This window comes from Trichomonascus vanleenenianus (genome assembly GCF_965637985.1).
Source record: "Trichomonascus vanleenenianus strain CLIB 3782 genome assembly, contig: TRVA0_013S, whole genome shotgun sequence".
Classification (NCBI taxonomy): Eukaryota; Fungi; Ascomycota; class Dipodascomycetes; order Dipodascales; family Trichomonascaceae; genus Blastobotrys; species Blastobotrys vanleenenianus.
This window is the reverse complement of record NW_027481874.1, coordinates 116132-142596: the sequence shown is the minus strand read 5'-3', so window position 1 is coordinate 142596 and position 26465 is coordinate 116132. Positions and strand designations below refer to the sequence as shown.

General features: G+C 50.6%; 15 protein-coding genes across 15 annotated transcripts; 8 read left to right on the top strand and 7 right to left on the bottom strand.

Moving 5' to 3' along the window:
- Positions 1–20: 20 nt before the first annotated feature.
- UPF3 (Upf3p) lies at positions 21–1647 on the bottom strand (the record flags this gene model as incomplete). Its single annotated transcript, XM_076684143.1, has 2 exons — positions 1622–1647; positions 21–1577 (listed from the first exon to the last, which is right to left on the bottom strand). Exon 2 carries the CDS (start codon positions 1566–1568, stop codon positions 21–23), a length of 1548 nt encoding a protein of 515 aa, XP_076541618.1. The 5' UTR covers positions 1569–1577; positions 1622–1647.
- Positions 1648–2220: 573 nt separating this feature from the next.
- THP1 (Thp1p) lies at positions 2221–3162 on the top strand (the record flags this gene model as incomplete). The annotated part of the gene is made up of 1 exon (XM_076684142.1): positions 2221–3162. One exon carries the CDS (start codon positions 2221–2223, stop codon positions 3160–3162), a length of 942 nt encoding a protein of 313 aa, XP_076541617.1.
- A 309-nt stretch (positions 3163–3471) lies between these two features.
- Positions 3472–4401, top strand: SIT4 (type 2A-related serine/threonine-protein phosphatase SIT4; the record flags this gene model as incomplete). The annotated part of the gene is made up of 1 exon (XM_076684141.1): positions 3472–4401. The coding sequence occupies one exon, from the start codon at positions 3472–3474 to the stop codon at positions 4399–4401; it is 930 nt and encodes a 309-aa protein (XP_076541616.1).
- Positions 4402–4849: 448 nt separating this feature from the next.
- Positions 4850–5500, bottom strand: SSP120 (nucleobindin SSP120; the record flags this gene model as incomplete). Its single annotated transcript, XM_076684140.1, has 1 exon — positions 4850–5500. One exon carries the CDS (start codon positions 5498–5500, stop codon positions 4850–4852), a length of 651 nt encoding a protein of 216 aa, XP_076541615.1.
- An 830-nt stretch (positions 5501–6330) lies between these two features.
- Positions 6331–7572, bottom strand: ARG1 (argininosuccinate synthase; the record flags this gene model as incomplete). The annotated part of the gene is made up of 1 exon (XM_076684139.1): positions 6331–7572. The coding sequence occupies one exon, from the start codon at positions 7570–7572 to the stop codon at positions 6331–6333; it is 1242 nt and encodes a 413-aa protein (XP_076541614.1).
- Positions 7573–8574: 1002 nt separating this feature from the next.
- TRVA0_013S01442 (uncharacterized protein) lies at positions 8575–9990 on the top strand (the record flags this gene model as incomplete). The annotated part of the gene is made up of 1 exon (XM_076684138.1): positions 8575–9990. One exon carries the CDS (start codon positions 8575–8577, stop codon positions 9988–9990), a length of 1416 nt encoding a protein of 471 aa, XP_076541613.1.
- Positions 9991–10238: 248 nt separating this feature from the next.
- Positions 10239–10961, top strand: PYP1 (putative phosphoric monoester hydrolase; the record flags this gene model as incomplete). Its single annotated transcript, XM_076684137.1, has 1 exon — positions 10239–10961. One exon carries the CDS (start codon positions 10239–10241, stop codon positions 10959–10961), a length of 723 nt encoding a protein of 240 aa, XP_076541612.1.
- A 305-nt stretch (positions 10962–11266) lies between these two features.
- Positions 11267–11740, bottom strand: APS1 (Aps1p; the record flags this gene model as incomplete). The annotated part of the gene is made up of 1 exon (XM_076684136.1): positions 11267–11740. The coding sequence occupies one exon, from the start codon at positions 11738–11740 to the stop codon at positions 11267–11269; it is 474 nt and encodes a 157-aa protein (XP_076541611.1).
- A 631-nt stretch (positions 11741–12371) lies between these two features.
- Positions 12372–13514, bottom strand: KTR1 (glycosyltransferase family 15 protein; the record flags this gene model as incomplete). The annotated part of the gene is made up of 1 exon (XM_076684135.1): positions 12372–13514. The coding sequence occupies one exon, from the start codon at positions 13512–13514 to the stop codon at positions 12372–12374; it is 1143 nt and encodes a 380-aa protein (XP_076541610.1).
- An 819-nt stretch (positions 13515–14333) lies between these two features.
- TRVA0_013S01354 (uncharacterized protein) lies at positions 14334–17871 on the top strand (the record flags this gene model as incomplete). The annotated part of the gene is made up of 2 exons (XM_076684134.1): positions 14334–14405; positions 14462–17871. The coding sequence occupies exon 2, from the start codon at positions 14467–14469 to the stop codon at positions 17869–17871; it is 3405 nt and encodes a 1134-aa protein (XP_076541609.1). The 5' UTR covers positions 14334–14405; positions 14462–14466.
- A 958-nt stretch (positions 17872–18829) lies between these two features.
- On the top strand, positions 18830–20200 carry TRVA0_013S01332 (uncharacterized protein; the record flags this gene model as incomplete). The annotated part of the gene is made up of 1 exon (XM_076684133.1): positions 18830–20200. The coding sequence occupies one exon, from the start codon at positions 18830–18832 to the stop codon at positions 20198–20200; it is 1371 nt and encodes a 456-aa protein (XP_076541608.1).
- Positions 20201–20310: 110 nt separating this feature from the next.
- On the bottom strand, positions 20311–22593 carry MEF2 (mitochondrial elongation factor MEF2; the record flags this gene model as incomplete). The annotated part of the gene is made up of 1 exon (XM_076684132.1): positions 20311–22593. One exon carries the CDS (start codon positions 22591–22593, stop codon positions 20311–20313), a length of 2283 nt encoding a protein of 760 aa, XP_076541607.1.
- Positions 22594–22900: 307 nt separating this feature from the next.
- GCN3 (translation initiation factor eIF2B subunit alpha) lies at positions 22901–23914 on the top strand (the record flags this gene model as incomplete). The annotated part of the gene is made up of 2 exons (XM_076684131.1): positions 22901–22925; positions 22980–23914. 2 exons carry the CDS (start codon positions 22901–22903, stop codon positions 23912–23914), a joined length of 960 nt encoding a protein of 319 aa, XP_076541606.1.
- Positions 23915–24303: 389 nt separating this feature from the next.
- Positions 24304–25296, bottom strand: RPC37 (DNA-directed RNA polymerase III subunit C37; the record flags this gene model as incomplete). The annotated part of the gene is made up of 1 exon (XM_076684130.1): positions 24304–25296. One exon carries the CDS (start codon positions 25294–25296, stop codon positions 24304–24306), a length of 993 nt encoding a protein of 330 aa, XP_076541605.1.
- Positions 25297–25755: 459 nt separating this feature from the next.
- TRVA0_013S01244 (uncharacterized protein) lies at positions 25756–26462 on the top strand (the record flags this gene model as incomplete). The annotated part of the gene is made up of 2 exons (XM_076684129.1): positions 25756–25954; positions 26017–26462. The coding sequence occupies 2 exons, from the start codon at positions 25756–25758 to the stop codon at positions 26460–26462; spliced, it is 645 nt and encodes a 214-aa protein (XP_076541604.1).
- Between the last annotated feature and the right edge of the window lie 3 nt (positions 26463–26465).

The window sequence follows — 26465 nt, the reverse complement described above, 5'->3', positions numbered from 1 at the left end:
ATATATATAACAGCAGCGCTCTATTGTCGTTTTGCAATTTCAGCCTGGAGCTTTGCCGCTGGATCAACTGTATCAGAGCGGAAGATCTTTTCAGCTGTATCAGAGCGGATGTTCTTCTCAGCTGTAGCCTTGATAGATCTCGGAATAGCCTTCGGCCGAGCATCATTACCGCCCGGCGACGCTTGAGATGGAACAGGGGGGTTTGGCAACTGCACCTTTTGCTGACTTGGCTGAGTGGGTGGCTTTTGCTGAGCATTTAGCTGTGATTGGCTTGCCTGTGGTTGGGGCTTTTGACCATTGGGCTGTGGCTGTTTCGGCCCGCCCTTTGATTTTGGTCTCCTAGGGGTTCTCTGTGACTGTTCATTACTGTCGAATTGTTGTTGGACTGGTTTAATAGATCCATCATATGCATCAAGCCGAGGTCCGGGCATACTTTTCTGCGGCTGAGATGGCTGCCGTGATGTATTCGATTGAGATGGCTGTCGTGGCAGAGGTCCGGATATACCTTGTTGAGGTGGCTGTCGCGGCTTAGGAGGCAGTTTCATGGGCTTTTCGGCAGCTGCATCTTGAGGGGTCGCATTGGGGTTACGCGGCTTGCGGTTCCTTTTCTTGGCCGGCTTTGGCTTGGTCTGTTCTGCTGCTGATGCTTCTCCAGATGCAGCAGGAGACCCAGACGCAGCATGAGATCGAGAGGGAGCAGGATATGGAGCAGGAGACCCAGGAGGAGCAGGAGACGGTGACTTGCTAGGCAGTTGCGGGGTGCCAGCTTTCGGCTGCTGCGGTTCGACCTTCTGCTTTCCTTTTGATCTTGGCTTTCGCTCTCGTTTGGCGGCCTGTGCCTGGTCGTTTGCAGTCTGCGGCTGATCACTTGCAGTCTGCTGTTTATTGGCTCCCTTAGCTTTCTTTCCTGTTTTCTGTGAATCAGGAACCTCGACTTTCTCTCCTTTCTTGCCCTTCTTGCTGGGCTGTTTAACTTGCTTCTTGGGGGGCTCCTTAGGCGCGTCCTTCTGGATAAACAATCCCTTGGGAATCTCTTTGCCGGCGTCGCGGGCCTTCAAAAACGACTGATATGCTGGGCTCTCGGAAATCGTACCTGCCACAGGGTCGGGCGTGTCTCCGGCGATTGGAGTCTGGCTAGGGGCGTACTCTACCCGCACAGATGTAGTCTTCTCCTGGTTTGCCCCACCGTAGAGCTGGTTAATTGCTGGGATAAGCTGCTTGAACTGCTTGAAGAACGACTTGAGGTCCTGGGGAGTCTTGAACGTAGCGTATGCCCGCGAGTATACGGGGAGCTTGTTGACTGGATCCTTCGACGACACTTTGCCTTGCATATAGACCCGCTCCGTGCACGTTTCATCGTTCATCTTGAGAGCTACGAGGCTGTCAAACTCTTCCTTGGCCATTCCCGGGGGCAAAAACCGCACGACGAGCCTCAGCTTAGGCGGTTTAGTTCCTTCGTTGCTCTTGGTACTCCCTTCACTGCTTCTGGTACTTGCCGCGGCACTAGCAGTAGTACTATGGCGGCTGTCCACTACGGGTGGTCCTCTTTGGACCGCCGCATCTGACATCTTTGAGGACTACACAGGTTAGTACATGTCATAATCTATCACATTCCACTTACTAGCTTTCTATGCTTGTGATGTCAATGAAGTGTCGGTCGGTGATGGTGGTGATACCCGGTGATCGAAAAACTCTCCGACAACACAACTGCACAAACCCTGTCCACCCTTTTAGTCCCGTTAGTCCCGCCAGTCCCAGGAAGCAATAGAAAAGAGAGAGAGGTGTGGTGTAATGTCGGTGCAATTGTGGACCCACCAGCTGTTAGAGGTGACCAAGGTGAACCCCCCGACCTACGCTGTCGCATCTGATCTGGCTGATCTGTTTGACCTTTACCTCGACAACCCGCAGGTATCGTCGCTCCAGAATGACATCCAAGATAACAACGTCGATTTTGAGGCTACTGTGGATGCCGCAGACTTCTTTGAAGGTGACTGGCCCGGGTTTGTCGAGCTAACCAAGTCGTATCTGCGGTTCTGCCAATCGGTGGAACCGTACAACCTGGCGCGGTCGTTTGATCTGTACGGCCAGTTCTTTGCCGACCTCCAGGCCGCATTCGCCAATGGCAACCGAGGCGCCGTATTGCATCTGGTCGTCGTCCAGACGTGTCGCCAAACACTGCCGGTCGCCATTCGGCTGGACGCAGAAACACAGTCCGCAGGCATGAGAGCCGAGTACATCTCTTCCGTGCTGCTGAAAATCTTCAATTCCATTCGGGCTGAGAAGTCTACTGGCCCAGGGGACCAGATCTCGCGCAATGCGTCCTATGAGACTCGCCAACAGGTGGCCGTGACGTCGCGGAAAGCGGTCATTCTATTCGTAGCAAACTCGCTATGTCGACTCTACTTTAACCTACGCACTCCCTCGTCCTGTGCCAACGTGTTTTCCAACATCCACACGGCCAAGGTCAAATTTGCCGGGTTCTCTCAGGCAGAAAAGGTCGAGTACCGGTACTATCTCGGTCGGTTCTACCTCATGAAGAACCAGCTGGTTTCAGCCTACAAGCATCTGCGGTATTCGTTTGACAACTGCCTGGCGACGTCCGGCCGTAACCGCCAGCTTATCCTCCACTACCTGATTCCGGCCAGTCTCCTCCTCGGCAAACTGCCGTCGCTCTACCTCCTCGACTCCTCGGGGCTAGACCCTGTCTACGGGCCTCTAGTCCAGGCTGTCAGAAGGTGCGACTATACATCGTACATGGCTTACTTGGAAGAAGAGCCTCGCCGAAGCTGGCTACTTCGTCGCGGACTCTACGTTGCCCTGCGGTACCGCGTCGAGGTCCTGTTCCACCGCAACGTGCTCTACCAGACCTGGAAGGCCAACGACCGCAAGAACGTCCTCTCGTACCAGGCTATCACTACGGCGTTTGCGCTGAGCAAGACGGGCCACCCCGATGAGCTGCTCCACCGCCAGGACACAGAATTCATGCTGCTCGAGTCCGTTCTGGCCAGCCTCATCTCGCAGCGCCTCGTGCGCGCCAACATCTTCTCGCGGTCCTCCATGCTCCGTCTTCGAGATGTCAATCCCATACCAAAGCTCGTCGAAGTCCACGACATCAAAGAGTCTACAGTTCTCGAGGCCGACGAGCAATGGATGCGCGACTAACCCCCCTCTGCAATCCCCTGGGGCTCTGCATTGGTGTCTACCAGATACTCCGCGAAGCGGAGTTACGGGGGTTTGGGGGCTGGCCCCCAAGTCAATTGAACTAGTGGAATATCCATAGGGGGTTTAATCCCTCCTGGCGCTCCGCGGAGGGGAGAATTGAAGCATCGGAACGCTATGCTATAAGCCGGTCATTGGGTGAGGCTGACCGGGTTGGGTGGTTCACTTGTGTCGCGGGAGGGCGTTCTAAGTCCCAAGGGAAAAAGGCCCGGCGGAAAACGTATCCACCATCACCGACGAAACGCTTCAACAATGCCGGACAGGGGCCCAGATGTGTGGCTGCAGGAGATCATAAAATGCCAGTATCTGCCTGAGAATGATATGAAGCAGCTGTGTGAGATGGTTAAGGAGCTGCTGATGGAGGAGTCGAACATCCAGCCCGTGCAGGCACCGGTGACGGTATGTGGCGACATCCACGGGCAGTTCCACGACTTGCTACAGCTGTTCCGGGTCGCGGGCGGGTTCCCGGACGACGTCAATTACGTGTTCCTCGGGGACTTTGTGGACCGGGGCTATTTCAGTTTGGAGACGTTCACGCTGCTCATGTGCCTTAAGGCCAAGTACCCGAACCGGCTGACGCTGGTGCGTGGGAACCACGAGTCGCGACAGATCACGCAGGTGTACGGGTTCTACGAAGAGTGTCTGACCAAGTACGGGTCGACGACGGTGTGGAAGTGCTGCTGCCAGGTATTTGACTTTCTGACGCTGGCGGCGATCATTGACGGGCAGATCCTGTGCGTGCACGGCGGGCTGTCGCCGGAGATTCGCATGCTCGACCAGATTAGAGTGCTGTCGCGGGCGCACGAGATCCCGCACGAGGGCGGATTCTGTGACCTGGTGTGGTCCGACCCGGACGACGTGTCGACGTGGGCCGTGTCGCCGCGGGGCGCCGGATGGATCTTTGGCGCCCAGGTCGCCCGCGAGTTCAACCACATTAACGGGCTCAATCTCATTGCCCGAGCGCACCAGCTCGTCATGGAAGGGTTCAAGTACCACTTCAAGGACAAGGATGTGGTCACGGTGTGGTCCGCGCCCAACTACTGCTACCGCTGCGGCAATGTCGCCAGCGTCATGAAGGTCGAGGACAACCTGGTGCCGACCTTTTCCATCTTCAATGCCGTTTCCGAAGACACTGACCGCATGACCCCGCAAAAAGCTCAACGACGTGACTATTTCTTGTGATATAATGAACTCTGCATCACTTAATATTAATGTTTCTTACTTCCTGCTACCCTCTCTTCGTGGACAATGACCAATTGCACTTATTTTCTCTCCAAAGAACCCACCTTGCAGTCATTCCTTTCCCCAACTACGATTCGTTACAGCAACAATGACCAATTTTATGATGGCAGGTGTATTCGAGGGCCGGCCCTCGAGCTCCCGTAGCTCCGCTTCGCGGAGGATCCTGCTCAATTGCATTGATCCTCTGCATCTCTAGCAAAAGATTTGTGTGTAACAGAACTTGTTGTTACAAACTCCCAACAACTACCGGTACAGTAGTAACAAATTAGTTACAGCTACTACAACAATTAGTTACAGCAAGTAGTACAGTAGCAGCAATGGCTAAAAGGGCTGCTAGCTTTTTTACTACGTTTGCAGACGATTGTGATTGTGGAGAATATATGCTAGGTTAGTGTTGTTTTCGGAACTTGAGAGGAATGTTCTCCAACTGCGCCCACGAGCCGACCTGCTTCTCGTGCGACTCCGCCTCATCCCCGTGCTCAAACGCATGGTACAGCCTCTCATGCTCAATGTCCTCCGGGTGCACGTTTTTCACATCTGGATCGTCCTTGGCATGGTGGGTCATCCAGTGGTGTACCTCGTACTCGTACTCGTAGTCTCCGTGGTGGCCCGGCCCAAGGCCAAAGTCTGGCAGCTCACCCCCTTTCTGGGTAAACACTCGCCATTCCTCAAGAGTGATAACTCCATCTCTATCCGTGTCGATCATATCCAGCACCGTCTTGAGCACAAAATCTTTCGTGGCCTGCGGGATCCCCTCGGTCTGCTCATGCTTGCCCATACCAGTACCATCACCCACAACCTGTTCCTTCAACAGACCGTAAAGGTTAATGATGTCGTTGGTCGTCCAGGTATTAGATCCGTCCGAGTCGTGTAGCGTGAAAAATGACAGCGCATCAAACGAATCAATCATATGCTCCTCCTTCATGTGGCGAACCTGCCACGAGGCCTCACCCGGCTTGGGCGTAACAATCTGCGGCAGCTGAGATGCAAAGACGGACCCAATAGTCGCCGCTAGGACAGCTAGAATGCCTGCTCTCATTTTATCGTCGTGATTCGTATACCGTAGGTAGGGGGAAAGGCGTATGCATCTCGAGATCTCCCAGCCCCTTAAAGGCGTGGAACATTTCGTCATTTTACATTTTTTCGCCGTGCGGCGCGGTTCGTGGGGCTAGACCGGTACTCGAGATCTGGAACAATACCGTCACTACGCTTCCAGCAAACGGCTAAACACCACATTAACGGCAGCCAAATGGACCATGGAGATACTTGACATTTTCTTGGCAATTTGGTTATTATCTCCACGTTGAAACGCTTTCATGTTATACGGTAGAGTTCTTGTCTGCTTTACAAGAAATCGCTTTTAGATAACCCAATCTTTGGACAACAATCCTTATATACCAGGTAGTTATAAGCAATAGTTGGGAAAAGGATGAATGGATCAGCTGGCTTTTTGCAGTTTCATCCTCCTCAAGAAACTACCGCTGAGGTGTTTCCGATGTTCAACCTCTTAATACGAAATTTTTAGATAGTGAAAATATTGTGGTATCCTCGTGTGCAAATGTTGATACATCTAATTATCAATGGTATTCCATATTACGACTCATCAATGTAAATACTATGGCCCATCCTCTGCCGGTATAAATAATCAACGTAACATCTTGTAGATAGACTGAGTTGGTTGTGCATAACGGAAGAACCGCTAGAGTCCGTTTGAATCACCGAATTGAATCATCAATGCAAAATAGACAATCATTCAATGATTGATTATGCTTAATGGAAGGTCAAACGCAGAATAAATTAGTTAAGAAACAAATAATATATACACATCAAAGTCATTCAGCTTATTTCTTTTGGGAGAGTGGAACAAGCTTACCAATTGCCGCCCTTGGCGAGCTTCTGCTCACCGTACTTCTTGATTCGGATCGAGTTGATGCTGATGAAGCCAGAAGTGTCAGTTGGGTCAAAGTCGGTCAGCTCGTCCATAGAAGCGACAGTAGCGTCGTACAGCTTCTCGGTCTCAGATGATCGGCCCAGAATCTGCAGAGAGCCCTTGTAGGCTCGGCATCGGACCTGACCATTGACAGAGACCTGGGATGGAGCAATGAGAGCTCGGGTGTAGTCGCCCTCTGGAGAGTAGTACAGACCGTTGTACAGAATTCGCGCAAAGGTTGGGGTAACAAACTGGTCTCGGATGGCTCGCACCTCTCGGTCCAGGACGAGACCCTCGAGGTCAATGTGAGCAGATCGGAGAATGGTAAGACCCGGGGTCTCGTAGCAGCCTCGGGACTTGATGCCAATGAATCGGTTCTCGACAATGTCGATTCGACCGACACCGTTTCGTCGCGCAATCGCGTTAGCAGTGAGGAAGAGTTCGACCGGCTCGGTGACTTCCTTGCTGCCCTCGTAGACGATCTTGGTTGGGATACCCTTCTCAAAGAAGACGGTGAAGTCTTCTGGCGTGTTTGGAGCATCGGTTGGGTCGACGGTGAGCTTCCACATGTCCTTTGGTGGAGTGGTGTCTGGGTCCTCGAGGATACCGGCCTCGTACGAGATGTGGGCCAGGTTCTCGTCGGTGGACCATGGCTTGGCCTTGGTCTGAGCAACTGGGATGTTCTTCTCAGCGGCGTAGTCGAGCAGGTCCTTTCGGCCGACGAATCGGTTGAAGAACTCTGGCAGTCGCCAAGGCGCAATGACCTTGATATCTGGCTTGAGCGCGTAGAAAGCAAGCTCGAATCGGACCTGATCATTACCCTTACCGGTACAGCCGTGGGAGACAGCGAAGCAGCCCTCCTCCTCAGCAACCTGGATCTGGGCCTTGGCAATGACTGGTCGAGCCAGAGAGGTACCCAGCAGGTACACGTTCTCGTAGATAGCGTTGGTCTGGACGGCTGGGAAGCAGAGCTCCTCGACGAACTCCTTTCGCACGTCCTTTACGACAAACTTGGTGGCACCAATCTTAAGGGCCTTCTCTCGGGCAGCCTCGAAGTCCTCCTCCTGGCCGACATCGGCAAGGAAAGCAATGACCTCGTAGTCCTGCTCCAGCAGCCAGGCGAGGATGATGGAGGTGTCGAGACCACCGGAGTATGCCAAACAAACTTTACCCTTGCTCATCTTTTTTGTGTTATATGTCCAATGTTCAATTGAAGGAAAAAATGGGTCGGAAAAGGTGGAAAAATCGCCGGTCCTTTATACCCTTGATCTCTCCGCGATTGACTCATTTTGTGCACAACCGAATTTTTCACTGTCCCCGGGTATACGCGGCTCCGAAGGGGCATCGGCGGGAAAAATTAGTCAGAGCCCGCCCCTGTCGTATAATCCTCGATTACACTGTATTACATGTAGTTGGAGACATAGAGAAAGATTTAGTCACCTCATCTCATCGCTCGAACTGCATGAATGGGTTTTTCGTCGTATTCTCTGTCCAATTTCCGTCGAGAGCTGGTTAGGAGCGGCTTTGTTCTTGGGACTGCGGGGAGGAGGGGCGGTGGGGCTGTAAGCAGATCTGAGTACGGCAAGGAATATATGTGCTGAGATCTGCTTACATCAAGCTTTCCCCTATCAGCTTATCAGCGCTTCAACTTATGGGCTCACTTGGAGCAATCTCTCTCTCTCTTACGTATATGCTACAATTCCTCGGCGGAGCCGAGCTACAGGGGGTTTGGGGGACTGATCCCCCCAAGAATACATTCGTGCCAAATCTATAGTACAGATATCGGACCCGATAGTAGCCATCTCGGTGGTGCTGCAGTGCTGCAGCTGGACCTAATTTAGCAGCACTGGGAACCGTGCATCGCACATAATACCTGTCATTTAAAAGATAGGCGGATCTTTGTAATTTTTTTTTCTGATATCTCGCTGGCTCGACATTGAAAGGCTACGGGACCATACAGGAGGAATTACTCCTACAGTACGTAGTAGTAGAGAGACCTTTGTTTCTGTTGTGTGGCGATCTTCAGTTACACGTATTCAAAATTAAACGCGGCTTCCTATTGGAGATATATTCGACAAATCCATAGTTGATCTTCTTTTTTTTCCAAAGTTGATTTTATTCTAGGCGTCTGTCCAGGGTCTATTAATTTTTCCCGTATTGTCGAGTCTGAGCGAGGGTATTCCATGAAAGTGACGGTGATTAGTGGCGGCACTGCGACCAACTCGCTAGTGCCTTATCTATCCGAGCTGTCCTCAGACTCCATCGCATATATTCTGCCCATCTCAGATAACGGCGGATCGACCTCTGAGCTCATCCGAGTCGTCGGTGGCCCGGCAATTGGCGACATCAGGTCTCGTATAGTGCGGCTGATCCCCCCTGAAGCGGAAGCACTAAGGGCTCTGTTCGCCCACAGACTGCCCAATAACTATCCCGAAGCACGGACCGAATGGGGCACTATTGTTGACGGAACCCACAGCATCTGGGATTCGATAGAGACTCATCAGAAGGAGTTGATCCGGGCGTTTTTCATTGAGGTCAACGGCGAACTGCTGAAGCGGGCCCGCCCAGGAAGAGAGTTCCGCTATGAAAAGGCCTCAATTGGAAACATGTTCCTTACTGGCTCGCGTATCTTTTGTGGGTCCCTTGAGTCTGCCGTCGAGCTCATGCTGAGAATCACGCGCGTTCCGTCGTCGATTCAGGTCATCCCAGCATTAAACACTAACTTCAGCCATCACATCTCTGCGCTGCTTAAAGATGGCACGGTCATTACAGGCCAAAGCCAGATCTCACACCCGACACACACATACCGCGATGTGGCAGGGAAAATGGACATTTCTTTGGGCAGCACTCGGGTAGGCTCGCCGATGGTGTCTACACCTGCATGGTCTACGCCAACGTCCGGAAATATCACCCCGCTGCGCGACACTGAAGACGCATTCCTGCCCTTTGCGCACCCAGACCTCACTTCTTCTCAGCTGCATTTCTCCAAGCAGGCTAACGAGCCTTTGCCATCGCCAATTGACCGCATCTTCTACATCAACCCGTATGGCCATGAAATCCACCCCCGCGCGGGGACGCGTCTCATCAATACCGTCTCGTCGTCTGAAATGGTTGTTTACTCAATTGGCAGTCTTTATACCTCTACCGTCCCCATTGTTTTGTTGAAAGGGTTCGCCGAAGCAGTTGCTCGGTGTCCCGTCAAGGTCATGATCCTCAACGGAGAAATTGACCGTGAGACGTCGGGCATGACCGCGTATGATTGCATTGGTGCCATTGTTCATGCCTGCCACTACTCGTACAACGAGTTTGGCGAAGAGGACGTTCGCTCGACGCGTCTACCACCGTTCCATCGCCCTCCGGCCCCGACGATGCTACACTCGCCAGTTGACTGGTCGAGATACGCTACTCACCTTATTCATCTAGATCCTCCGGGCGCCATCCCTGTCTCTGCTAGCAAGTTGGCTGATCATGGCATTACCTGTATTCCCGTCAAGCATGAGCCTGGCAACTACACGCGGTACGACCTCGATGCTCTCTTGGCAGCGCTGAAGTCAATTTCTTCTGCCAATGCTTCCCACAATGATACCAAGAGCAGATGAATTTGAATCGAGAGTGTGCTAGATACATTTTACGGCCAGCCGCACCCGCCGCACTGTGCCATATCACGTGCAGTAAAATCACGTGCAGATCTAGGGGAAATTGAAAAAAAAAAAAAATGAATGATTCATCGGGTGTGATGCCTCCGACCCCGTAAGATACATATATAAGTGATACGCACGGCTCCACCAGCCATAAACGCACATATTCGTTTCTTAATATTTTTTGGCATAATTCTCATAAACTCAAAATGAGTATCCCGGCGATGAAGACCAACCCGAAGATGATTGTGTTCACCGATTGGGACGGCACGGTGACGCTGCAAGACTCCAACGATTACATGACTGATAACCTCGGGTTCGGTGTCGTCAAGAGAAAGGCTATCAATCAGGAGATCCTTGAGGGTACGGAGACTTTCAGACATGGGTTCATTCGAATGTTGGAGTCTATTCCACAGCCTTTCCAAAAGTGCGTCGAATATTTGAAGGCTCACGTTGAGCTGGACCCTGGGTTCGCCGACTTCTATCACTGGTGTGCTGCCAATAACGTTCCCGTGGTGGTTGTCTCCAGTGGAATGAAGCCAATTATTGAGGCTCTTTTGGGCAACCTGCTGGGCCCCGAGGCTGTGAAGAACATTGAGATCATTGCAAACGATGTCAAGGTGAATGAGGATGGCAGCTGGCATATTGTTTATCGAGATGAGTCTAGCTTTGGCCACGACAAGTCTCGGGCGATTCGACCATACGCACAGCTGGAGAACCGACCGCCAATGTTCTACTGTGGTGATGGTGTGTCGGACCTTTCTGCTGCCCGAGAGACCGACCTTCTGTTCGCTAAGCGAGGTCGTGATCTTGTCACTTACTGCGAACGAGAAAACATTCCATTTACTCTCTTCGATTCGTTCAAGGATATCCACTCGCGGGTCCAGCAGATCTACGAAGGAAAGCTAACCATCGATGAGGCTCGAAAGTAAGCCTCCAGCATTATGAATTGCTGTTCATCTTATTTTATAGATGCCACGTTATAGATTTGGTATTTTGGTCATTGTTATGTATTCATTGCGCTCTGCGATTTTGTTTTAAAGCGGTTATTCATGTACTTTGAAGGCTCTGAGTTTATCAGCAGTTTACCATACCTTATTGTTGGCGCCCGGGATACTCCATATCTTGACAGATGACATCAAAAAGCACCTGGTTAAAACTAGTACCCTCTAATTGATAGGGTAACACAGAGAACACAATGGAAATGGAATTCACATTAATTAAATAAATTTGGGGATCAGGCCAACAATCTGCTCAGCCCCTCGTCCTCCAGTTCCGTGGCTTCCAATGCATCCTGCTGGCCAATTCGCCGCAATACGTCCCTCTTTGATGATTCCTGTAACTCTCCTGCTATCAGAAGCTCGTCGAGAATGTAATATGCCTTTTGGAAGTTGAAGATGATGTCAAGCTCGCACACGTTGCCGTAGTACTTGTCCATCTGCTCGACGTAACGGTGAATAATCTCCAGTGTCAGCAGCTCGTTATCGTCTGAGTCAATGCCTGCCACAAAGAAAAGCGATGCATATCTCCTGTAGACCACTTTGGAGTCTTTATACTCGAGGAAGTTGCACATCTTGGTTCGTCGCGCCAGAACTAGCGTGGTCACCTCCTTGACAATCTTCGCCTTCTCTTTAGTCCCCAGGGTCTGGAACCATTTCGCCAGCCGGACTTTCCCTTGCCTTGATAGGAGCAACAAATACTGAATCGCCATCTCCTGTTATTCTTTACTCGTCAACTACACTGGCCTCCGGCGTCCCTGAGTTTTAATATATGGGATTTGGGAGTGGAGGCGTGTACATTCATTTTTGAGTTAATTATCTGATATATTTCAGCCGATTTTATTTTCAGCTAGCTGCTAGCTGCTACTGTAGCTAGCTATAGAATACAGGCTCAGGCGCTTCTTAAGCGAAAGGAAAATGGATGGGCTATGAAATTAATTTGAAGGTGAGTGAGCTGGCAAAGATATAAGTTGTCCCGTATCACCTGTACTTGGCTTGTCTTCTATACTATCAAACTATTATTGTTCCCTGCTTGGCTCTCGCAAAGCTAGCTATGGTACCTGGTATCTCTAGTCAACTGTATACTTATAACCAAAATCAGTGCCAGCCCTCGTTGTTGAGCACCGGGCATTAATCGCGGGCATAGCTGCGGCGCTGTTGGATTCACAATTTGATGACAATACAAGCTGCACGAACCATCAATATTTGGACGCCATAATATCGAGCAACAACTTGCCATATTGAAGCGATACCAACTAATATGCATAGCTGACAGACGTACTAAGAAACAAATATATATATACTTCATACCGGCAACATATATGACTTTTTTTTTTCGTCTTTCTAAGACTGGTCTTGCCAGCCCTTTGGTCGTTCAAGATCCTTGACCTTGTAGTACCGCGGAGTACACGAGTAACCCTTCCAGGTAAAGTTGTCGTCGGGATTGCAAATGCACTTTTTCTTCAATCGCACCTCCTCACTGGTCGGGCAGTTGCTGAAAGGAACGTGGAAGTAGCCAACATCATCAAAGTAGTGGATCTCGTCCTTGTTAAGGAACAGGCTAGCTCCAATAGAATGCACTGGCGCATCGCCCCATCGCTCATAGAAGAATCCGCCAGCCTTGTCCAAGTGGTCAAAATACTTGGTATAGGCCTCCGATCTCCACAAATCAAGCGATGCAATCTCAAAGTTGGACCAGAAGTGGCATCGGTTGTACGTCTCACCACCATCGTCGGAAATGAAGTCCATCATCGAGTCCTTGGCGATATACTGCGGATTTGCCTTGATGAACTGCTTGGTCGCCTCCCACAGAGTCGGGATGGTTTCTATGTACTCGTAAAGAGAGATCGTGAAAGCATACTGCTTTTGGTTGTCCTCCATGAACTTGAACAGGTCGTACTCGATGTCGCAGAACAGATGCACACCAGGCTCGACTCGCCAGTAGTACTTGTATTCGTCGAGCGCCGGGTGCCGCCAGAAGAAGCCCGACTCGAATCGGCACATGTGTCGGTATGGAACAGAGTCACCGTAGATGACCTTCTTCTCTCGCATCTCTTGTCGCACCTTGGCGGCCTTCTCCTGGTCGATCCACTCCGGGAAGCTCCACCACTCCTTGGGGATAACGTCGTACTTGGTCTTGCCAGAGATGAGCATCGACGTGATCTTAATAAAGTTTTCGTCAAACGGCTGGTCGTTGAGGAACACCCAGTCGTACCCGTACTTGTGGTTGAACCGGTCCTCGACCTCACGGATCGAGTTGACGAGCTCCCACAGGTCAGAGTTTCGGGCCAGCGTCACAAACGTCGCATTCGCCCGCTGATAGCTCTCCTTGTCGACTGGAGCGGCCGCCGGCGAGCTCTGCTGGTGGGTCTGGCCCAGAGTCTGATCGAGGACCTGAGGCTTCGCTGCCTCTAGGTCGGCGTTGGGCTTGGCCTTGGACGATACGTACTTCGAGACGTCGACCCGGTCCGTCGACAGCTTGAACATCACCAGGATGATAATAGTCGCTATTGCGACAAACCGCAATACCCTCACTCCGCTACGTGCCATCTGGAGAATAATGGATCGAAAAAGAGTGTGTTTTAAGTGGTCTAGTTTGGGCAAGTGAGTGGGTTTATTAAGGGTTCCCTCGTCCCAAAATTCGATAAAACGGTTGTGCCACGTCAAAGACATGGCCTAGGCACTGCCCGCCTATTCCTCCGATCCCCCTTGCGATAAGTAACAAAAAGATAAAAAAATAAATAAATAAAATACACTGGTATATAAAAATGACAAGCCACCATCAACCCCTACGTTGGAATCTTCGTCTTTTCATAGTGTCAACATAGCCAACATAGTTCAACATAGCCACCGAAGCAAGGAATGTACAATAATACGGCTTGACACAGAAAAAAAATTTTTTTGCGATAGACCGGGTCTCGAGGTCTAGCCCTCGACCGGCCGTGCCACCGCCGCCCAGAGAGAAACAACTGGACTGTTACATCATGAAGCGGAGATCGAAATGAAGCAATCTCTCGTTGTCTTCTAAAGATCGTTTGTTAGGTCTGGATGCCGCCCCCCTGGACTATAAATAGGCTTCACACAATAATCCAAATCATTAGTTTGCTTGCCGAAATGGCATGCAGCTGAATTTAAACTCATCGTTCGCCGCGCACGTTGGCCGTTTTCCTTGTCATCCTTGGCATGCTGCGTGCCAAGACCAGCCGCGGCGCGGCAGCCCCTGAGCCGCACGAGCCGCACATGAATTCTATTTTTCTTGAGCCGCACGAGCCGCGCAGCTGGGACCTCACGACGCGTGCGCGCCAGCCTTCCCAAAACAGAAAGGGCGGAAAAGCCCTCGTTTGACGACCGACGCGTATTGCGGCATGGGCTTGTAGCGTAAGTACAACGAGACAGACAGTTGTTGTTTTTCTTTCAGAGACTGATAATGGCAGGAACGATGCCAGAGGAAAGCGCGTTTGGGGTGGACCGCCCGTATCTCACGGCGTATAAGCACTACATGTGCCATGTCAAGAACTGTCTCTACACCACGCCGAGCCGGAAGGAGTATAAGGGCCATATGGTCACAGGCCGGCATCTTCGGCAAAATCCCAAGGATCTACGTGATTTGGGGCTCGAGGAGCCGCAAAAAATGGACATTGCGGCCATTGTCGAGAAATTGAACCTGCATTACGACGAGGATGCCGTTTTGGTGCCCCAAGGGCTCGAGCGCACTGCAGTAAGAGTCGACAAGCACTATCGGTTCGCCGTATGCTTTGGCAGGCAGATCATCCTCGTCCGGTCACAGATCATTGACCACTGTACCTTCTGCGCTTACTGCAACGACTTTGACCATTTCGAAGCCCAGAGATCGATTCTGAAACTGAAACAAAGTGGTGCATTGACCGATAGCGTTGATCTCGATTCGGAGTATTATGCTTTTAAACGCGTTGATCCGGCGACCGAGTCGCTTCCGCCGCCCATCAATGGCTCGAAGAAGGCGGTCAAAGACCTATGTCTTGAGTGCCTCCGGCTCGACATTGGCTGGCTCTCTATAAATACTGATTTAAGAACGCGCAAGAGCCACTTTGCCAAGCACCATGCCGGCTTCGACAAGGCACTATATGAGAAGAAGTTGTTTAGATGCACTTGCTCAGAGTTCTTCATTACCTCGAACGGCAATTCACGAGTGCATTTCCCGTCAAATCGTCCAGTAGAAGAGGATAAAAAGAGAAGAATCAACAGCAGTGGCGGCAGTACTGGCAGGAAGCGATCATTTGATGCAGCGGTGGTGGACGAGAGAACGGTTAAGAGGCCCGCTCAGAATAATGCCATTGTGCTAGGCTCGAGCTTGGAGGAGGAAGAAGAAGAAGAAGACAATAATGAACACCCGAGTGGGGGTAGTGCCCCACTAGAGCCCGCTTATATCGAATACGTGGAGATATTGGATGATGACGACTACCCAGAGCCTGAGAGCAATGACAAAACTGTTAATGAAATACCTACTACGACTGCGACGACAACTAACACTAATGATAGACCGGCTAATGATCTAAAGACCATATTAAATTCTAATGGCGCCCAAAACCGACGGGATGAAGATAATGACATATTTGCAACGCCTCCGCCCTCCGATGCCTATCTTCCTCGGTCAGAGATCGTCCCACGCCATGACAAAAAAGAGCAATCTATCTCTGCCAGTACTACCCCTGATTTAAGTGAGCCAGAATCAGGGGAAGACCTGACACCAGATACCCCCGTCGAGGTACACGAGTCTGTGCCTGTAACGTATGCGTTTTCTCTGCGTAGTTTCTCAAGACCGCAACCCCCGTCACCAAAATTCGTACAGGCGTACGAGTCTGATAATGACTTGTCGTCCTTTGAATTGTCGGATGACGAACTGGCCACTCTCAAGGCCGAAGTGGATCCCGAGACCGCGGCCCGCTTCCGCTTAGGACGCAAAGACACAGAGCTGCTGGAGTCGGTGGTCCAGGATCTCACCAACGCCAAAGCAGAGGACCAGCTCATGCATAAAATCATGTCTATTGCCTTGTCATATATTCGCTCCTGCTATATGGACGTTCGCGACTCTTCGAGGAGAGACCTTTTGACCCTCGCCGGACTCCCGCCTCTGGACGCGTCGTCTCGGGAACTGCACTTCCTTCATTTCGTCAAAGCTGTTGCCGTTATTTTCCGCTCCTACCTGAGTGGAACAGACGCTTCTCTCATCAAGTTCATTCCATCCCAGGCGAAGGCAATTGAAGAGTTCCTCGAGTCCGCGCAGCGTTGTAGCGTGCATCCTCGCTGTGAGGCCAAGCCCCGGGACGATGCCTATGTCAATTATTCCTACGAATTACAAAAAGAAATGGTTGACTACGGTAGCTCTGATCTCGAGGCAGAAAACGATAATGATGAAGACGACGACGACGACACTAGCAACAGCAACGTATCCTATATGACTAAAGATGCCAAGCTTCGATTGAGACTGGCAGACATGTTTTGTCCCGATATGAACTTCGCTCATGGTTCTGATCCAGAACGAGAGGAATCGCTCAAGAGGCTGCACATGGTTTTGGTAAGAATACTAACAGAATGCCCACTGGGATACAATTGGACTTTGGCCATGAGCGTTTTGGCCATTATGCTTAATCGCCGAAAAAAGGCTGGATTTAAGCAACGAGATCAAACTACTGTCGACGCACAAGAGGCTGCGCAGCAGATCGAGCGGGCGATTTACATCTACAAGCTCATTGCGGTCAGAACCGTTCTGGATACGTCAGACAGCGACTGGAGCAATGTGGGACAAAATCCATGGTACGCTATGGCCTGCAAGGGGAGCGACTCGCCTTTTTTTGCACAGATGTATGCACTACGCGATGAGTTCATTTCCATTGACGGGGGCTTGTATTATGGTGGATTCGGCCACACAGATCATGTATCCGTTAACGGTTGTGTTTTCTCTAAAGAATTAATTACCAAGTTCAACTCGAGTCTCATGGACGTTTTGGCCAGCTTCACCAAGGGGATTGCAGCCGAGCAGCGCTTAAAAATCCCCTCGGGCGGGCATCGACCCATAATTGACGACCCGAGTAATACTCAACGGGGTTATTGCTTTTTGTCAGAAAACGCAAACGCTGAGGTGTTAAAACTTTCGAGGGCCCATTACACGTACAGTAAAACGACTTTGCTTTCTGATGTCGACGAGTTCGACCTTGCTACTGTATTCCTAAAGTGCGATGCTCTTCTACGTCACTTGGCCGCTCTGATTTTCAACAATCTACCCTTTCCAGTCTCTGCGGCGGAAATCGTCAATTGGACGTTCAGGAACCACTCCTGCAAACGAAATATATTCATCAGAAAGGATATGATTTGCATTGAGCGAGTTACGGACTGTATAAGCGGGGGCACGCCCAAGGCAATTATGCTGAGCTGGGTTACAAGTGAGTTGTTGGTCCAATATCTATGCCTGGCGAGACCGTTACAAGTGTACATTGCAGAGAGATTGCGAAGGACTGATTTAGTACCCCTGTTGAGACACTATCTATTTGTGAGCTACAACGGGAAGTGGGCCCCGAGCGATTTCGAGCGAACATACTCTGAGATTAGTCTCCAGCATATGGGGCGATGCGTGACACCACTTGCGTGGAAGAGTGCACTGGGACTGTATCAGCGCCGGCATGACGTCGTTGCTAAAGTCCAGCGCGCCATAGATGTGTCTTCCTTGTCGGCCGGCGGTCCTTCGTTTGACCGTTCATGGCATTCTAGTACATTGGATAATCTTACGCCGCTTTTTCTCGACGTTGTTGACGGCAACGGCTATTTGTTCTCTGATATTATCACCAGCGTACGCCAGCGAATCAGCTAGGAAAGCGAGCATGCGCTCCTGTCTATGTATGAATAGTTCTTTATTTATTGATGTCATGTCATTCATAGTGCTTTTCAATGTAGGAATTGTCATGGACGCGAAAAAGAGGTCCAAGGCAGGATGTGCCTGAGCATGTGTTTCAAAAGTGGGTAGAAGATGATACGCAGGGACCGTTTCAAGTGGTATTGTCCCCTTCCTTCATGCTCCTCAATTAGTGGGCACTGTGCAAATGACAGGAGGACTGAAAAGGGAAAGAGATAACTTAAAAATAAGAAATAAGTAGCGCGGTCTACAACATATCTTTTCAAAAGGCAGTGAAATCGTGTTTGATGTCAGGAGGCTATATATTAGGTCTATATGTTGTAAAAAAAGCTGTACCTTTACGCACAGGTAGAAACGATGAAACACGCATAGATCTGCGAGATCTGCTTTACGCAAGGGCGCGTTCCATATGGCCTTCTGCAGGAACCTACCAGCTTCGCGGCCCCAACTACCAAGGGGTTTACCGAGATTGAAACGCTCGAGATCGGTTGCCTTATGACAATCCGCATTGGCCTTCGAATGTTTGGATGGCAATCTCAGGGCGGGTTTCCACAAAGGCAATTTATTTCCTCGGGATAGCTGGACCAATAAATGTGAATTTCATACAGTTTTAACTACAAGTGCAGCAGCAAGGTCGAGAAATAGTCAGCTAAGTCGTACTTAATTGGTGCTGGTACAATACGCACCTGGTAGGTCTACAGATAAGAATTATATTCGCGTTCAAACCATGCAGTTCTGAAGCTGCAGGGAATGCAATTCAGCCTCCTTGAACAAGTGAATCTTGTATATAGCGAGTATCAATGGCTGGAAAAAACTATATATATACAGGGGTTTGTTTCAATGGACTATTATTTGATTCTTCAAGATATCTACCGGTTAGATACTTGCACACCCACATTAAAACACTTTTTTAGAAATGAAATTGTTTTCGTTTGCTACCCTCTCTGCAATTGCCATTGCGTCTGAGGGCCTTCCACTCCTTTCAAACTCTACTTCCGCAGGTGCTGGTTCAACTGCGATCGAGTCTTCTCTGAACCCGCTGCCCTTGACTTCCGGTTCTGTCATTGCCTCTGGAGTTTCAACAGGCGTTCCATCTTCTGCTGCAGTTTCACCTAGTGCTGTGTCTGGTTCTGTTACCACGTCCAATGGTCTATCTGACGTTCTGTCCAATAAAACTTCTTCTGCGCTAGCTGTTTCAAGTGGTCCTACTACATTCCCGCCTGATGCTAACTCTTCTGCTATTGTTAGAACCCTGGCTTTGCCAAGCATTTCACCTCATGGCTTGCCAGGCAGCGAGACTCCAGTTCCAACTTTTGTCGGCTCCAATTTTACTGAGCCCACTATTGGCAGTCTCAACTCTACTCAGCCATCGCTTCCAACCTTTGCCCCATCAGCTCCAGTCAATGGTTCCTTTCCTACTGCTGGTAGTACCTTCTCACACTTGCCTACTGATGCCCCAGATGTCAACTTCAGTCAGACCCCACAACCCATTACCACGACTGTAATAGCTGCCACATCTCAGAACTCTGTTGCAGTCAGTTCTGCATTGAAGACCTCTGTTCCTGTCATTAAAGTGTCCACTGTTACATCATCCAGTTCTACACAGACCCAGGAAATTCCAACCGACGTACCAACTGTGTTGCCGACTAAGGACAGCTCCGGTCCATCCCAGTCTGTCAACACTCAGATTCCAACTGCTCTCACAAGCTTCCTTCCTGCTCCTACTTCAGATGGCCCAGAAGATGATCCTTCAAACGGTTCTGGTAACTGTATGAATAACGGATCTGATGGCCGCGGTATTGGCCCCGCCGGTTCTGACCACGGGCAGTGGAACAACACTTCTCGGTTCCAGCTCAGGATCTCTTCTCCTAATAACCGCCTCAACGACAAGCACATCACTCCCCTCTTCGCTGGCATTGGTATCAACAATCTATATCCTACCTTCTTCCACGCAGGCTCTTATTCCATCGAGGAGTTCAAGCTTGTCTTCAATTCCTACAATAAGACGCTCAATGCTGTAATTGTAGAATCAAAAGTATTCGGCAACACTACGTTGCCGTTGGTTCAGGTCCTTCCAGACGTTACTGGTGACTCTGGCTTTGGCTTCAACTACCAGGGCCAGCTCACTGTGAATGGCACTGGCCAGTTCTACGCTTGCAAGGCTAGGGGCAATAAGCACATCAAGCTACCAGCCATTGCGTTCATCCAGAACAGTAGCTCTACTCAAAAGGGCACTCTTAAGGTCAACGGCTGCCAGAAGGTCGATATCCTTCGATCTTATCATTAGACTTAGGACATCAATAGGAATCAAATTTTCTATATTTACAAGTCTCCAATTTCCTCTACTGTCGCAAGCGGCAAGATATATACAAGTTGAGAAAGCTATGTACAATGGGACTAAATCTCGTTTAGAATTTCATCAGCGCGGTCGGGGGTAACACGTTCGTACCGATAGAAATCCAATAAATAGGTGCCTCTGCCCTGAGTAAGACTTCGAAGAGTAGGCAGGTATCCTCTCATCATAGCCAAGGCGACTCGGGCATGGACGATGCTCTGCTGCGACGTAGTTCTACTCTCATGCTTGGAAAGGTACATGGTATAGTCCTTTGGAACATAGACTTCTTCAGCGAGCTTCTTAAAGTAAGTGTCCGCCTCACTGTTAGCTATATGGCTGTCATCCTCGCCAAGCGAGACGATGTTTCCACGTCTGTTTCCCGACATGTCATTGACAACCTGGCCAATGTCCTCTTCGTTGAGAATGACACGGACGTCCATAACTGGCTCCATGAGGGCAAAGTCGGTCTTGGCTATCGATTCCAATGCCTCCTCAGCAGCCAGCCGAACCGCTGTAGACACTGCCGACGCGTCCAAAACATCGTCAGGGATTTCAACCGAGGAGACATTGATGTGAACTGAGTGGAGAGGCAGTCTCGCAAGTTTGCCGCCCTTGGCGACGGCAGGGACTGCTCCTATTCGAATGGCGTGGATGATATCGGCTCTGGAGATGAACTTGTGCTCTACCGTCTCAGGGTAACTCAAGTGGTTGTTTTCTGTGTCAAGAAGCTCAGTCGCATCCACTTCATCGTCTTCAAAGACAGGAGAAACTGAAACTTTAACAGATGCAGAGGAGCCAGAGTCTTCAAGAGAGACCGCTTTCTCCACCTCAACCGACGGAGACTGAATGGTTTCCTTGTAGGAAACCTGGATTCTTCCCATCTCAATTTTGGCCTTGAGACTGTTGATCAGACGGTCCTTGGCGATGTCGAGGTGAAGCTCGCCCATACCAGAAATGAGGGTTTGGCTCGAGTCCTGGTCGAACGTCAGCTGCAAACTGGGATCCTCGCGGAGTAAGATGTCGAGCGCCTCGTCCATGCCTCGCTTGTCTGCTAAGGTCTGCGGCTCAATGGAAGCAAAGAACACAGGAGGCGGAACCTGAATTGGATTCAGCTGCAGGGTCTTTTCCTTGGTCGACAGGTGGTTGGTGCCGTCTTTTTTGGAGCCATGCGCGACAATGGTGTCACCGGTTCGGATCTCCTTGGAGCCCATGATTACAGCAATGTTTCCTGCCTCGACTTCTGGCACCTCGACAGACTTGTCCGCCTGCATCTGGAGAAGGCGCGATATTCGCTCCTTCTGGCCATTGGAGGTGTTCAATACGACAGCATTCTGTTGAAGACGTCCAGCGTATACTCTAACGAACACAAGAATGCCCCTGATCGGGTCGTTGGTGACCTTGAAGGCCAAAGCACACGCTATGTGCTTGCTGTCGGGGTCAATTTCGTACGCTTCTTCGGCCTCGCCAGCTGCCATTTGCGCTGTTTTGGCCTTGATTTTTTTCTTTCCTTTGGTATCCAGCTGTGTCTTGCTAACGGCGGTAGGAGGTGGTCTCTCGGCAGGCGAAGGCAGGTATGACACGATTGCCTCGAGCAGCGGCTGGACGCCAATGTTACGGAATGACGCACCGCACAACACCGGTACAATGCTCCTCTCCAGGGTCGCCTTGCGCAGAGCACGACGAATTGAGGACGCTGGTATAGCCACATAATCTTCGAGCTCAAGGTATTCTTCGACAAGGGCCTCGTCCATCTCGCACAGCGTCTCTACAAGGGCCGTGCGGGCAGCTACCACCTCTTGCTGGAGACGCTCCTCAAGATCTGCATAGTCCGTGACGCTAACCTCTTTACCGTCACTGTTCTCCTTCCATTGGATGAGTTTCTGATCAACCACGTCAACGACTCCCGCAAAATCAGCGCCCTCCGACCCGGCAAAGTACGGCAGGTTGACGATACCAACTTTCGTGTTCAGCTTGGCCACAACCTCCCGCACTGTACGACCGAATCCCGCGCCTGGCCTGTCCATTTTATTCACAAATACAATCCTCGGGATGGAACTCTCATTGGCCTGTCGCCAGACCTTCTCTGTCTGTGCCTCGACTCCGGCGACGCCATCCAGGATCGTCACAGCCCCGTCCAGCACTCTAATAGACCGAATGACCTCGAATGTGAAGTCAGCGTGCCCTGGGGTATCAATGAGGTTCACCTTGTGGCCAGCCCAGTTGAAGGTCACCGCTGCCGACTGGATGGTGATGCCCCGGTCTCTCTCGGCAGGGAGATAGTCTGTCACAGTGTCCCCATGGTCTACGTCTCCTATGCGATTGATGAGCCCACTATAGTAGAGCATGCGCTCTGTGGTCGTCGTCTTACCGGCATCAATGTGGGCTATAATCCCGATATTGCGGATCTTCCTCGGGTCCACTCTGTTGCTGTACCGCCTGCCCAGTATTCCAGGAAGCAGCCTTCTCTGTGGAAGTAACAGGGGTCTGAACAGTGCTCTGCTGTTCATTTTTTCGGTCCAATCCCTGCTACAGCTGATGAGATCAATCGATATCGCTTTTGGAGGTTTTGAATTTTTCGCGCGGAATTTCAGATCCGACGACCACCACGAAGAAAAGCCTTGAAAAGGCATTAAAATATCGTCAGAGATAGATATGACATCGAGCAACGAGGCAAGCGGTAAGTTTTGCGAGTGATTTAAATTGATGAGGCAGATTTGAGCTAACAATGTAGGGACGAGTACGCCCATTTCGTCGGGCAAGTTCGACATCAAGGCGACCTACCTGAAGTTCTTGGCCGATGACCCAGAAATGACCATGCCCGTGGCGGCCATTGAATCCCTTGTGTCTCTGCTGAGCATAACACAGCCGTCGACTTCGTCCGAGCTAATTATGCTGCTGGAAGAGGCGTCGACGGCGCTGAAAACAAGCGTCAAGAACTCGGTCAGTTTGTCGGCCGGGTGCGACTTGTTTATGCGGTTTGTGTTGCGTAATATCAACGAGTACGGAGACTGGGAGGCGTGTAAGCGGCATTTGGTGGCCAATGGTCGTGTCTTCGTCGAGAGAGCGAAGGCCTCGCGTCAGAAGATTGCGGACGTTGGTCTGCCGTTCATTCGAGACGACAATGTTATTTTAGTCCACTCGCAGTCGCGGACAGTGCAGGCTCTGCTGCTTAATGCGGCGTCAAAGTTCACTCGGTTCCGTGTCTATGTCACGGAGTCGCGGATCTCGAACCAGGGCAGGCTCATGGCCCAGACGCTGCGCAGCCACGGCATTCCAACGTGTGTCATTCCAGACGCATCGGTCGGATACGTCATTGACAAGGTGGACAAGATCTTCTTTGGTGCTGAGGGTGTGGCCGAGTCTGGTGGGGTCATCAACCAGATGGGCAGCTATCAGATTGCCGTGCTGGCCAAGAACGCAAAGAAGCCAGTGTACGTCGTTGCAGAGTCGCACAAGTTCGTTCGGCTGTTCCCTATTTCGCCCAGCGATATTCCGAACGAGTATCAGCTTGAGTTCACTACTGCGGATGCTTCAGAGGACGACATGACGAAGTCGCCGCAGATAGACTTTACACCGCATCAGTATGTCACAGCGCTCATTACCGACCTCGGAGTGCTCACTACTTCGGGTGTAAGCGAAGAACTTATTAAGATTTGGTTCGATTAATATATTAATTGAGTATATTTAATATGCTATTGGCATGCCGTCAACTGTCTTACCTATTGGCTACAGTCAGTAGTATAACCAGGTACTTAGCTTGCCACACACGGTAGCTAAATAGGTACTATGGATTTTAAAAAGATGAACGCTTCCTCCATTGATCTTCCTAAAGTACCATCACCTATATGGCTACAGTGCATGGGTGGTATTCTCCATTGATCATTATATAGCTACCGTGTGTGGTAGTCTAACTGTAGGTGGTTATTATTAACGTTGATATGCTATTCTCCATGACAGTTCATGGAAACAAGATAAATATCGCTATATTCTAGGACAATTGGTTCGTCTTATCTTGCTAGGTTCAATTGTTGAACGATACCAAGTATCGAAAGGGATTATTTGTAGAGCTTCTCAAAGTACTCCTGGGTAGTGGTGGTCGACTTCAGCTTCTCCTCGTTACCAGAAAGCAACAGATCCGAAGCCTTCCAACTCTCATCCGAGTCTCTATCATGCCAATCAATGCCCACGAACTGCTCGTCATCGCCCTTTTTCTTCATCTTCAACGCCCCCGAGAACTGCGGAGCCATGTTCGTGGCCGCCCGCGCCGTCATCTGCACTGCAGTAGTGCCTGTGTTAGTGTTCGTCTTGGCCGCTGCAGACTTGCTCAGCTCCTTCTCGGTCTGGATCTCTCGGTCAATGTACTTGAACTGCGGCCGTAGCTGGACTATTGACTTGATCGGCGTGAGATGCAATTGGCCCTTGTTGAACACTCCGACCATATACTTGTTGAACTTGTCGCTATTTCGGTCATTCGTCATCACACCAGACATGGTTTGGCGGTCCATTTTCTGCCAGTTATCGCCCTTGTCTTTGTCGTAGAAGTTGTTGCCGGTCATGACTGGGATGTCGACCTCGACGAGGTCCACTCCGGGCTTGATCCTCGAGTCGAGGACTCCACTGTTCAGCGCATCAACCAGCGGATACGCATGCGCTCGTGTAGGGTACTGGTACACGTGTGTCTTGTTGGCTGCTTGCTTGGTGAAGAAGACGGGGAAGCTGTTGATCACAGGATCTTCTTCGTCTACATCATCCTCGTCCCGGAACCGCTCAACGTCAAGCGCCTCTGCTGTGCTCTCGCGAGTTGGAGTCTCATCATTATCGGCCGGCTTAGAGCCTTCTTTCGGTACCGCGTCTATCTCCATCCTGTCGCTCTCCTTCTTTTCGCTGGCCGTTCCCTTGCTCAGTCCGAATCGCAGCTTCGGCTTGGGCTTCGCACTATCGGCGTCGACCATCTTAACATCTTCCTGCTGATTCTGCTGAAGCTTCTCCTCTGCGTCCTTCTTCTCCATGTCCTCCTGCGACACAAACAAGCTCTCGTCTTCCTCCATTTTTTTTATCTTTCAATATATATCGAGCAGATGAGCTCTATCCAATGCTTGGCGGCCTTCATTTTTTTTCAGCATTTGGTGGTGCGGCTGATTATTTTAATTCACCGGTCAATACTAACTGAGCCGCATAAGCCGCACTATCAATAACAGCGGGGCACTACCCGTGACGAATGTAGGGCAATGGCCGCAACCGTAATATTGTACAAGATTTGCACCCCTCCGAAGCAGTCTACGTAGTGCATCTGTAGTCGTCGTAAGCTTTCAGGCGTCTGTCGGACGAGGGGGAATCTGGAGAGATTAGGGTAGATTCCGCCTCCGATTACTTCCTAAAGGAAGGGATACCGCACGGCGATCAATCGCATGTACTCCACTTTCTCATGACCCGCACCAATCTATAAATCCTGGTATAGCCGTCCATAGCACTAAGAACAAGTGAAAAAATAGTCGTAGACGATAATTATGAAGATGCCCATTCGGCAGCTGTACCGGCCTGCGCTACGGCGCAGGTTCAGGGTGCCAGCTGCTGGAAGGATCAGAACCCCGCTGGAGCACCAGCGCCTCCATCAGAGATACACCTTGGGGGGCTGCACGGAAGCTCGCGGAGCCGCTGACTGGCATATCCTCAATAGAAGCCTCGCATGGTTGGACAGAATTACCGGTGAGTATATGAACTGTGATCATCCCAAGCCTCGTGGTTGCTAACCGCCTATGGGAGAAAAGACCCGAGAGTGCTTGTATATGTCGTTGACAAGGGAGTGAATTACCTCCCTGAGTTCCAGAATCGCCTTTTAAGCGGTGTGAACGTCAATGGCAGCCAGGATACCTGCGACGAGACGGGCCATGGCACGATGGTTGCCTCGTTCATCATTGGCAACCAGTCACCCGTACGCAACAATGCCCTAGTCGTGCCCATAAAAATTCGCTGTGACGCAAACTGCTTCACAGCAGTGATGTGGGCCATTGATGACGCTGAAAAGCGGCCCCAGGGGTGCATTATCGTCGTCTCGGGCGTTTCTAGCAGTGACCCACGGCTACCTGACCTAGCAAAAAAGGCAAAAACTAGAGGCATCCTGCTCTTCTTCCTTAGAGATGCTCCCGAAAAAGAGAACATCTCCACAATTCAATCGTTCCAGAGTGAACTCGTCAAATGCATCAATCAGTTTTGATTA